The sequence below is a fragment of the Rattus rattus genome, chromosome 15 (genome assembly GCF_011064425.1).
Source record: "Rattus rattus isolate New Zealand chromosome 15, Rrattus_CSIRO_v1, whole genome shotgun sequence".
In the NCBI taxonomy this organism is placed as follows: Eukaryota; Metazoa; Chordata; class Mammalia; order Rodentia; family Muridae; genus Rattus; species Rattus rattus.
Genome location: NC_046168.1, coordinates 71,461,226 through 71,474,432, shown reverse-complemented (window position 1 = coordinate 71,474,432; position 13,207 = coordinate 71,461,226). Strand labels below are relative to the sequence as shown.

The 13,207-nt window shown below is 44.1% G+C and overlaps 1 protein-coding gene across 1 annotated transcript; it reads right to left on the bottom strand.

Moving 5' to 3' along the window:
* Positions 1 to 6,449: 6,449 nt before the first annotated feature.
* Smim3 (small integral membrane protein 3) lies at positions 6,450 to 7,825 on the bottom strand. Its single transcript, XM_032885960.1, has one exon. It carries the CDS (start codon positions 7,790 to 7,792, stop codon positions 7,610 to 7,612), a length of 183 nt encoding a protein of 60 aa, XP_032741851.1. The 5' UTR covers positions 7,793 to 7,825; the 3' UTR covers positions 6,450 to 7,609.
* Positions 7,826 to 13,207: the final 5,382 nt, after the last annotated feature.

The window sequence follows — 13,207 nt, the reverse complement described above, 5'->3', positions numbered from 1 at the left end:
CTATTGACCAATTAAGAAAATGCCCTACAGACACTCCTGCAAGCCAGGCTGATGGAGGTAAATTCCTCCGTCCTTGGATCATTTATGTTCTTTCTGTTGAAGTATTTGCAATATCCAGGTGGGACATAGATGTGGTATTCTTCAGTGTGTACTTTAGAAAATAACTCCTCAGACCAAGAGCTCTGGGCACCTTGAATAAGCCCTACATTATTCCTGAGTAGAATATTAACTGGGAGAGCAACCACAGCTGTCTGAAACTGCAACTACGTATCTGTCATCCAGCCAATCATAACAGATTCATAACAGGCTGCTTGGACTTCAATGGTGATTGGAGAGTAAACTAAGGAGAGTATAGAGTCTATTGGTACTGTAGTTCATGAGATTAGGAGAAGGAGAGACTTGGGACAGATTAAAATAGGATTAAATGTTAAGCAAACTTTGCAACAATAGTGTGGGTAAAGATAGACTTTGAAGGTAGGTTGAGTAAAGATGGACTTTGAAAGGTATTGTGGGTAAGTGTCCTAGTTTGCTGCTTATGTAAACATTGTGACTGTGGTGGTTTGAAGGTCAATACCCCCAAAGGCTCATATGTTTGAATAATTTGATTGTTGGAGAACCTTGCTATTAATATTAGCAGTCTCCCGTTACAGGACGGCTCTCTGAGCTGGAAGCAAAATAGAGGACTCCCTTTCTTATCAGGGTTTCCCAGTCTCTGCCTCCACCCGGAGAATATCCCTGAACACAGGTGGCTGGCCTTGACTGGCCTTGTCTGAAATGTGACCTTAATCAGAGCTATCTGCAAGGCTTAATAATGCAGCACACATCCCATTCTAGCTTCCTACCCATCATGATAATTAGGGACTGTATTACAGTCAATCAGCCCTTCCTGCTCACTTAATGCCATGACCAATCAGCCCTTTCCACCAGTACCCTAAAGAAGGAAGGAAGGAAGGAAGGAAGGAAGAAAGGAAGGAAGGAAGGAAGGAAGGAAGGAAAAAAAGGGGGGGCTGGCTCAGTGGTTAAGAACCTCTTCCAGAGGTCCTGGTTCAAATCCCAGCAACCACAGCCATCTGTAATGAGATCTGATGCCCTCTTCTGGTGTGTCTGAAGACAGCTACAGTGTACTCATATATAATAAATAAATAAATCTTTAGGAAGAAGGAAGGAAGGAAGGGAAGGAAGGGAAGGAAGGGAAGGGAAGGGAAGGGAAGGGAAGGGAAGGGAAGGGAAGGGAAGGGGGAAAGCCCTTATGTAACCTATCCCTGAAACAATAAAATAGACTTGTCTCACTGTAGCAGTCTCTAGTCATTCTGTCCATACTCACAGCTGTCTGAACCCCACTTCTCTGCCTCTAACCTTTTTCCCCTCAGGCTGGTAGCCAATAGCCTTTGGGTAAAAAGGGAGGCATAGTCGATCCCCAGTTGGCATAACTGTGTGGGAGGAGGAGATGTGTTCCTGTTGGAGATGAATGGGGAGGATGGGGAGGACTCTATGCGTACAGCACAGTGTATCAGTGAACAGTAGGGCAGGGTGGAGTGAACCATCTAACCAACCAGAAAAAAAATGACCAAAATTACAGAATTCAGCAAATCTCTCTCAATGGTGATCCTAAATGGAAATGGCCTGAATCTACCAGTAAAAAGTTATAGAGTAGCTGTCTTCCAGTATCTAAGAAAAACATCCCAGTAACAAAGATAACCACAGACTGAGGGTCACTTACATGCCCACGTCTACTGATGCACCATTATTGTCCAAGACATACTAGATCCTGTAAACTTGAACACTTTAAATGTTCCAAGAAACTTGAAACATTAAAGCAGCAGTGTTCTTCTAACAAGAATATGAGTTATGAATACTTACACTGTCCCACCCACTGAGCATAAGCAAAAGCCCTGAAGGACACGCAGAGCAGCTGACTGAGGCCTCTAAAGAACTGAGGCAGTGGAGTGTCCACCCCTAAACAGGACATCTGTACCATACCCCCTCCACCCACAGGTTCCGGGAAGACTTCAACAGAGGCAGAAAAGCTGTAAGACCCAGACCTCAGGACAGCGGTGAAACAGAAACTTCTGGACATGGCGCTTGTGAGCTCACAAGCAAGCCAGTCAGCGCTCCAGCACAGACAGGGAAAGGGCTCATGTACCCACACCCATACATGAGGGGCCACAGGCAGGCACTGGATGCTGAGGAAGGGAGAGTGAGTTTTCTTCAGTGGGATGGGCCATGGTGGTTGCCCATGTTCCAGTGAATATCGTCACCCAGGGTCATATGGGCAGCACTAGTGTGTCCTAGTAGGCTATTGTCTCACCAACATGACCGCCGATACACGAGCTAAGAAAGGATGACCAATGAACACACCAAACTGGTCAGGGAAAAGCCTGTGAGGACTCAATCTAAAGAACTATAGGCAAAATGAGGGAAGCTGAGAACTATTGTTTGTCTGGTGCCAAATGGTCAGCCCTGAAAACATACATGCAAGTAACATTAAACAGATGGAACAGGTTAGGTTTAGGAGTGTGTGTGTGTGTGTGTGTGTGTGTGTGTGTGTGCGCGCGCGCGCGCGCACGTGCTCGCAATAACAATGAAAGAAAAGGTCTTAAATTTGAAGGCGAGTGGGAAGAGATATAGGGGAGGTTTGGAGGGAGGAAAGAGAAATGTAGTAATTAAATTATAATAGAAATAAAGAAGAAAAGAAAAAAAGGCCTGTACTCATGTGTCCATACTTACACAGAGACAAAGACAACTGTAAAATAATAAAAATAAATCTTCTTTTAAAGGTCTGGAAAGATGGCTCAACAGTTAAGAGCACACACTTCCTTTTCCAGAGACCCTGAGTCCAGGTCCCAGCACCAAAACTGGGCAGTTCACAACTTACCTATGGTTCCAGGGGTTTCCAAAGTCTCTGCCCTTTCCAAGGCACACCACACACCACACACACACCACACACCACACATACACACACACACACACCAACACACACACCACACACACACCAAACACACACACACACACACACACATCCACGCACATACACACACACACACACACACCCACACACACACACACACACACACACACACACACACACACACACACACACACACACATACATGCCCACACCCCACGTACCCCACACACACACACACACACATACACACACACGCACACACACACATACACACACACACATACACCCACACCACACACACACACACACACACACACACACATACACCACACACACACATCACACATACACACCACACACACACACACACACGCAATTTTAATATTAATAAAAATAGATCTTAACAGCAAAAGAGAAGACGTAAATTTGGAAGGGATAGGAGGAAGCAGGAGTCGGAGAGGGTAGGTAGTATTTAAATACATCATATTCCTGTGTTAAATTACCAAAGAGTAAATTTCTCATGTGTAAAAGTAACAGTGAATTAGAGAAGAGAGACAGTAGTGCACTGCTGTTTAATAAGCTTCTTTCTGATATTTCTCCAGTCTGGGTATTAAGCATGTTTCTTTTTCTTTCTTCCAGTCTGTTATCACTCTGAACTCAATCTGAACTGAATGCCTGAGGTTTGCTGGCAATGTTCTATCAGAAACCCTTTATTTTGCTCCAAAAACCAGGACAGGAAGTGTCTCTGGGTCAGACCGAGAAAGTAGCTTTTATTTCTCCAACCCAACCCATGACACCTAAGCCATGGGAGCAAGCAGTGTTCGTCCCTGACCAGAGAACTGTGATGCTGACACTGCAAGTATGGGAGTATCCGGTATCCCGAGTTTTCCTTCTCTGCATCCCTCTGTGTCCCCAGTGCCTGGTAACTAAGCTGGGATGCTTAACCCTTAGGAAAGGGGAAACTGGGCTTTCGAAAGAAGGTGTTTGGGATTCAGCTATGAAAAGGGAGCTGAAGAAAGCAATTCCAGAAAATCGTCTAAGGACAGTGGGGCTCAGCCAGGAGTTAAGATGAGCCAATAATTTCCATAAACAGGATGTACGCATTTGAAACGTGGTAAAGGCCTCTAGTCGCACAGGCATATGCTGTCCACTAGATGGAGCATGTTTGAATCCCCTTCAACGAGTGCACCCGCGGCTAGAGAAATAACAATGTTGCTTGCTGGCTAACTCACCAGGTCAGAAAGAAATTAATGCTCTCCATAGGGGTATAATAACCAAAACTTCCAGAACACCATTCAAAATTGCCATTCAGACGGAAAAATACAAAAACAAACAAACAAAAAAGGCAATCAGAACATCTCACAGAGAAAAAGAAAATTAATAGACCTTACAAAATTTGCTTTTAAAAAAAAAAGTTGGGGACTCGAGAGATGGCTCAATGATTAAGAGCACTGACTGCTCTTCCAGAGGTCCTGAGTTCGATTCCCAGGAACCACGTGGTGGCTCACAATCATCTGTAATGAGATCTGATGCCCTCTTCTGGTGTGTCTGAAGATATCTACAAGGTACTCATATACATAAAATAAGTAATTCCTTTTAAAAAAAAAAGTTGATAAAATGAAAAAGATATGCTCCTGACTTGGAGAAAAATATTTGCAAACTAAGAATCAGACCTCCTGCACAACATATAAAGATTTCTTAAAACTCAATAGTAAGAAAGCAAGCAACTCAATTTTATAAAGGGGGCTAAAACTTCAATAGACATATTAGCAACAAGGAACGCCAGTGTCAGATGAGCACTTGACAAGACAGTCGACTTTAAGAGGAACTCAAAAGTCCACAGCTACTAGGACGGGGAAGCATTCCAAAGGTGATTTAAGACACTTACCAAGTGTAACCTTGCCACATGCAGCTGGGACTGCTCCCCTCAGGACTCAGCTGGTCAGTCTCGGGCAAGCATGTCATTTCCACATTAAGCAGCATTCCTTGGGGCTGGTGGGGTGGCTCAGACAGCAGAGGCACTTGCAACCAAACTCGATGATCTGAGTTGTATCTGTGCGAGCCGCATGGTAAGGAGTGAACCCATTCCAGCAGGTTGTCCTCTCCCCTTTGCCTATGTGTATAATGTCCAGACACATACATGCATATGTGCATACATGCATACATGCACACATACATGCACAAAAAATATGTAAAGAAAGTTAAAGGAAAATGAAATGTTGTATTCATATAAAACTCTATACAAAGAGCTGGAGAGACAGACCAGTGGGTAAGAGCATCCTGTGCAAGCATGAGGACCTGAGTTCAAATCTCAAATGTGTGCCTATAACCCCATGTTGGGAGTCGGAGGAAAGTGACCGATGGACGGCCGGCCAGCCTGTGTAAAGTAGAAAGCAGATCAGTGAGAGATGGAGAATGACAGGGGACAATGACACCAAGTCCTTTTCTGCCCCCTGAATGTTCAAACAAGGGCAAGCACACACACATGCACGCGCCACACACGTATAATAACACCAACCACTATGTTAAACCCTCTGCCCATGTAATGGTCACGGTTACTTAATGAAGAAGGATTTGAAAATAATTCAAATGCTCGTCCATTGATAGATGAGCAGGATGTGGCACAAGCCTGTGTATACCCAGAATAAGAGACCATTCGAAAGCATATGCTCTCAAAGGAGCCATCCTCAAAGGCACACTGACACACTCCAGGTTTCATTTACTTACCATTCTGCAGATGACAAGCATACACTGGCAGAGAACAGATCGGTGGCTCTGACTCAGAAAAGAAAAGCGATTTTATGAACAGAAAGCGCACACAGTATCTTAGTGTGTTGGAACTACTCTGTACCCTGTGCGTGGTTCCAGCCCTCCTGTCCTCTTCCTCATGGAAGCCATGAGAGCAGCTATCCCTCATGGTCCCTCTACAAAGTCTGGAACCAATGCCTCTGTGCTTTCCCTGATGATGAAACTCTGAGCCAAAAGAAACCTCTCCTCCTTGGGTCAGGTACCTTAGTGACAGTGGTATTGTAGAACCCAACAGACACCCCAAACAGACCAAGATGCATTCTTTACGGCAGTCTCCCCAGAACCCCTCCTGTAACGTTTGCCTCTTTCCAACAGTGCTATCCCTAGGAAGATGATCTCTCAGCTTTGGCTTCCTGATAGCCTGCTCAGTCTTTAGCCCGTGTGACTGAACCCTCCCCTCATACTGAAGGAGCCTTGCAATCTCCTTGCTCCCACCTCTTCCTTCTCGGCTGCTTACACTCCTACTGAGCATCCTCCGGACTCTAGACTTAGCACGTCACTGTCTAGGCTGATCCTGTCAACTACGGCAGCATGTAAGTCATATTTCATATCTCCCAAGCCCTCACTCCAAACACAAAATCCTGCTAAAGAAGCTAACTGTAGTCTGAGGAAGGGCCCTGTGGTATAGCGGTTGCCTAGCATGAACAAAGCCCTGAATGGAGGGTACCAGAACTCAAAACAAAACAAAACAAAACAAAACAAAACAAAACAAAACAAAACAAAGCAACACGGCTGAGTTGAATCCTTTTATCTAAGTTCAAAGTTCAGTAGGCGTTTTTCAGAGAAAAATTTCAGACACGCTCAGGGAGACATTTATTGGAAACTAGATTCATACATCAGTGAAGATCGAAGTAAGCCTCATTTGGCATGATATACCCCAATATCTATGCTATCTTCTGACATAACAGTAAATCCCAAGATGACCCTGACTCCCGTATCAAAGGGTGAGCTTTAATAGTCTAGGAATATCTCTATATAAATATAAATCATAGCATCTAAAATAACCATCGCTGTTTTAAGTCGGGTCCAAAAGTCCTGGGAAATCTCTTAAAATAATAAGTACTTCAGACAGCTGTGGGAGTCAGAAGGGCTGGGGCTGTAGCTCAGTGGTAGATGCCTTTCCCAGCACGAAGGAGGTCAAAGTTCCATCTCCAGTGCCACAAAAAGATGAATAACAAAAGATGGAAGCTAACTGCAACAGGGAAATCCTCTACTGCGGGTACATCAAGGAGCTGAAAGGCTGGGCAGAAAACTCAGCCGCCCTGAATCCCCAACATGGCCGAGAGTCAGCGCTAACAGAGATGGGGGGCTCAGTGCAGAAAGCAGTCCTTCTCGCCAACTTTTCGGCACTGGTACACAATGGTAAAGCTCTCATTCAGGAGCAGGGATTGGCGGAGACGTTTCTGAAACTTATGCTTATCTCTCTCCCCTGCCATACTAGCTTTCTCCCAAACTGAGAAAAATGGAAGAAGTGTCACTTAAAAAAAAAAGTCTGATTTGCTGAGGATGGAGTGCACAACTGGTTACGGGGCACGGGCCGAAGTTCCTCTTTCCCAGTCTACGTCACCTCCTGTCCCGTCAGCAGCTTCAGGGGTCTTTGGTTCTGCAAAGCTTCTCCTCACACAACGTCTGTGTGGCTTCACTGCTTTTACCTCCACTGTCACGTGGTTCTCACAACCCTGTGAGGTAGGAAGGCAGGGGTCATGACCCATAGCTGAAAGCTAAGGAGCTTGGGACTCACAGAGTTAGGTCCCTTGGGTCTACACTGTTGGCCAACAGCAGAATGAAAACTAAAGCACGAGTCCAGCTCCCGGGTCTCCCCACTGTCTTTCTGAGAACGGGCTAGTGGAGAGACCCCTGCCCTTAACACTCGCCATCCCGCTGGCAAGGGTCTCAGACGGCCCCGTTGAGAACTGGTTGAGTCCGCATTCGATAGATGATGACTGCCGTGGCCGGGCACAGGAACAAGGAGGTCATGATGACAATGGTAGCCAGGATGATGAGGACAATGGCCCAGATATCCAGGATGTGCTTGGGCAGTAGGACATCCACAGGGGACTGGCTGATAGCATCCATGGTGGCCCTGGAATGGACAGGAAAGGTAAGTCAGTTTTGTGTGCCCTCTCCCTGCCTCCCTCCTGGGAATCAAGACTTGTCTGGACCCATAGTGATGATAACAGCATCATTTGCTGAGGCGTCCTGTGACCAAGCATATGCAAAACACTTTTTTAATATTTATTTTTCTTACGTGTGCACTCCTGTGCACACACCTGTGCTCATATATGACTGTGTCTGCAGACACCAAAAGGGACTGTGAGGTCCCCTGCAGCTCGAGTTATAATTGGTTATGAGCCGCCTGACCTGTGTGCTGTGTCCCTCTGCAAGAGCAGCAGGTTCTCTAACCACAGAGCCACCTCTCCTGTCTCTCATGCAGAGCACTTTATGTCTATTAACTCGTTCTTCCCTCACACCAACCACCAACCCGATGGACAGGGATTCCAATAACTGTTCATGTTTTGTTTCTCGGCCTTTATCTTCAGTTGTTCCCACTTTTTACAATGGAAATCAAAGCCATGTAGATGACACATCATACATGTTTGTTGCTGTGCCACTCACAATAGAAAGGAAATAGAACCAGCCTAAACGTCCATCATCTGATAAATGGTTACTCATTGCACATAGTACATATACACATTGGAACTGCATTCAATGTTCTATAAAAAAAAAACAGAATTATGGTATGTGCAGGAATATATGTGAAACCATAAGATATTGCACTTAGTGGGTTAACCAAGACTCAGAAAGACAATGTTTTCTCTCAGTATACATTCTCTCAGACGGAGCACTACCAAATTCCTTCTATGAAGCCACAATTACTCTTATACCTAAACCACACAAAGACCCAACAAAGAAAGAAAACCAGACCAATTTCCCTTATGAATATTGACGTAAAAATACTCAATAAAATTCTTGCAAACCAAATCCAAGAACACATCAAAATAATCATCCATCATGATCAAGTAGGCTTCATCCCAGGTATCCAGGGATGGTTTAATGTACAGAAAACCATCAACGTAATCCACTATATAAACAAACTGAAAGATAAAAACCACATGATCATTTCATTAGATGCTGAGAAAGCATTTGACAAAATTCAACACCCCTTCATGATAAAAGTCCTGGAAAGAACAGGAATTGAAGGCCCATACCTAAACCTAGTTAAAACCATATACGGCAAACCAGTAGCTAGCATTAAACTAAATGGTGAGAAACTTGAATCAATCCCACTAAAATCAGGGACTAGACAAGGCTGCCCACTCTCTCCCTACTTATTCAATATAGTTCTTGAAGTCCTAACCAGAGCAATCAGACAACAAAAGGAGATCAAAGGGATACAGATTGGAAAGGAAGAAGTCAAAATATCACTATTTGCAGATGATATGATAGTATACTTAAGTGATCCCAAAAGTTCCACCAGAGAACTACTAAAGCTGATAAACAACTTCAGCAAAGTGGCTGGGTATAAAATTAACTCAAATAAATCAGTAGCCTTCCTCTACACAAAAGAGAAACAAGCCGAGAAAGAAATTAGGAAATGACACCCTTCATAATAGTCCCAAATAATATAAAATACCTCGGTGTGACTTTAACCAAGCAAGTGAAAGATCTGTATGATAAGAACTTCAAGCCTCTAAAGAAAAAAATTGAAGATCTCAGAAGATGGAAAGATCTCCCATGCTCATGGATTGGCAGGATTAATATAGTAAAAATGGCCATTTTACCAAAAGCAATCTAGAGATTCAATGCAAACCCCATCAAAATTCCAATCCAATTCTTCATAGAGTTAGACAGAACAATCTGCAAATTCATCTGGAATAACAGAAAACCCAGGATAGCTAAAACTATCCTCAACAATAAAAGGACTTCCAGGGAAATCACTATCCCTGAACTCAAGCAGTATTTCAGAGCAATAGTGATAAAAACTGTATGGTATTGGTACAGAGACAGGCAGACAGACCAATGGAATAGAATTGAAGACCCAGAAATGAACCCTCACACCTATGGTCACTTGATTTTTCACAAAGGAGCCAAAACCATCCAATGGAAAAAAGATAGCATTTTCAGCAAATGGTGCTGGTTCAACTGGAGGTCAGCATGTAGAAGAATGCAGATCGAACTATTCTTATCACCCTGTACAAAGCTTAAGTCCAAGTGGATCAAGGACCTCCACATCAAACCAGATACACTCAAACTATTAAAAGAAAAAGTGGAGAAGAATCTCGAACACATGGGCACTGGAAAAAATTTCCTGAACAAAACACCAATGGTTTATGCTCTAAGATCAAGAATCGACAAATGGGATCTCATAAAACTACAAAGCTTCTGTAAGGCAAAGGACACTGTGGTTAGGACAAAATAACAACCAACAGACTGGGAAAAGATCTTTACCAATCCTACAACTGATAGAGGGCTTATATCCCTCTATCAGGGATATATGCAAAGAATATATGCAAAATATGCAAAGATCTCACGAAGTTAGACTGCAGGGAGACAAATAACCTTATTAAAAAAAGGGGTTCAAAGCTAAACAAAGAATTCACCGCTGAGGAATGCCGAATGACTGAGAACCACCTAAAGAAATGTTCAACATCTTTAGTCATAAGGGAAATGCAAATCAAAACAACCCTGAGATTCCTCCTCATACCAGTCAGAATGACTAAGATCAAAAACTCTGGCGACTGGCTGGAGAGATGGCTCAGCGGTTAAGAGCTCCAACTGCTCTTCCAGAGGTCCTGAGTTCAATTCCCAGCAACCACATGGTGGCTCACAACCATCTGTAAAGGGATCCGATGCCCTCTTCTGGTGTATCTGAAGACAGCTACAGTGTACTTATATATAATAAATAAATAAACCTTAAAAAAAAAAAAAAAAACCTCTAGCGACAACAGATGCTGGTGAGGATGTGGAGAAAGAGGAACACTCCTCCATTGTTGGTAGGATTGCATACTGGTACAACCATTCTGGAAATCAGTCTGGAGGTTCCTCAGAAAATTGGACATTGAACTACCTGAGGACCCAGCTATACCTCTCTTGGGCATATACCCAAAAGATGCTCCAACATATAACAAAGACACATGCTCCACTATGTTCATAGTAGCCTTATTTATAATAACCAGAAGCTGGAAAGAACCCAGATGCCCTTCAACAGAGGAATGGATACAGAAAATGTGGTACATCTACACAATGGAATATTACTCAGCTATCAAAAACAATGACTTTATGAAATTCGTAGGCAAATGGATGGAATTGGAAAATATCATCCTGAGTGAGGTAACCCAATCACAGAAAGACACACATGGTATGCACTCATTGATAAGTGGCTATTGGCCCAAATGCTTGAATTACCCTAGATGCCCAGAACATGAAACTCAAGAAGGATGACCAAAATGCGAATGCTTCACTCCTTCTTTACCTTGGGAGGGGATAGGGAGACAAAGTTTAGAACAGAGGCTGAAGGAACACCCATTCAGAGCCTGCCCCACATGTGGCCCATACATATACAGCCACCAAACTAGATAAGATGGATGAAGCAAAGAAGTGCAGGCTGACAGGAACTGGATGTAGATCTCTCCTGAGAGACATAGCCAGAATACAGCAAATACATAGGCGAATGCCAGCAGCAAACCACTGAACTGAGAACAGGACCCCCATTGAAGGAATCTTAGAAAGGACTGAAAGAGCTTAAAGGGTCTTGAGACCCCATATGAACAGCAATGCCAACCAACCAGAGCTTCCAGGGACTAAGCCACTACCCAAAGACTATGCATGGACTGACCCTGGGCTCCAACCTGCATATGTAGCAGATGAATAGCCTTGTTGGAGCACCTTTGGAAGGGCAAAGCCCTTGGTCCTGCCAAGTCTGGACCCCCAGTGAACAGGGTTCTTGGGGGGAGGGCAGTAATGGGGGAAGGAGGATTAGGAGGGGAACACCCATATAGAATGGGAGGGGGGGTTAGGGGGATGTTGGCATGGAAACTGGGAAAGGGAATAACAATTGAAATGTAAACAAGAAATACCCAATTTAATAAAGATGGAAAAAATATCCAATAAAAAAGAAAGAAAATATCACCCTGAGTGAGGTGACCCAATCACAAAAGAACACACATGATATGTACTCACTCATAAGTGAATAATATTAGGCAAAAACCTCGGAATACCCAAGACACAATTTACAGACCACATGAAGCTCAAGAAGAAGGAAGACAAAACTGTAGAGGCTTCCGTCCTTCTTAAAAGGGGGCACAAAATACTCACAGGAGGAAATTCTGGGACAAAGTATGGAGCAGAGACGGAAGGAAAGGCCATCCAGAGACTGCCGCACCCAGGGATCCATCCCATATGCAGTCACCAACCCCAGTCACTATTAGAGATGCCAAGAAATGCTTGCTGACAGGAGCCTGATATAGCTGTCTCCTGAGAGGCTGTGCCAGAGCCTGACAAATACAGAGGCAGATGCTCGCAGCCAACCATGGTACTGAGAATGGGGTCCCCAATGGAGGAGTTAGAGAAAGGACTGAGGTAACTGAGGGGGTTTGCAACCCCATAAGAAGAACACAATGTCAACCAACCAGACCCCTCAAAGCTCCCAGGGACTAAACCACCAACCAAAGAGTACACATGAAGTGACTCATGGCTCCTGCCACATATGTAGCAGAAGATGGGCTGATAGGGCATCAATGGGGAGGATAGGCCCTTGTTTCCTGTGAAGGCTCAATGCCCCAGTGTAGGGATGCCAGGGCAGGGGGGAGGGAGAAAGTGAGTGAGTGAGTGGGTGGGTAGGTGGGGGAGCACCTTCAGGGAAGCAGGGGGTGGGGGTGGGACAGGGGGCTTCCGGAGGGGAAACAATGAAAGGGGATAACATTGAAAATGTAAATAAAGAAAATATCCCATAAAAGAAAAGATATTAGAAAAAGAAAGTGAGACTGACACAAGAGTAACCCAAGTTCGAGGCCAGCCTAAATTACACAGAGCATTATCTGAGAGGAGGTGGGAGAAAGAGGGAGAGGGAGAAGGAGGTAGGGGGATAGATAAGGAAAGAGAGGGAGGAAATCAGACATTGGCAAACTCCAAAATATTGTCTAAGATTTACATTTTTATTTTATGTATCTGAGTACTTTGTCGTTTAGGTTTTGTAAACTGAGTGGTTAGGAAAGTAAGCACGAGGCCGTGGAGAATATCTGGGAGAGTAATCCATCCAAACGGAGGGTTAGCAATGGTCACCTTTTGATAGAGTTCACCAGCAACACAAGATGCTTTTGTTTTTTGTTTCTATGTGCTGTTAGGCCATTTGAATTTTCTGACCGTGAGCGTGTATTGTAATCTCTTTATCTTGACTGAAGAGAGGGAAAATAGAACTGGAGGGGAAATTCTTTCTGGTCGGTAAAGGATAAGTACATGCGTGATTTTTAAATAAAATTAAGGCATGAGGCT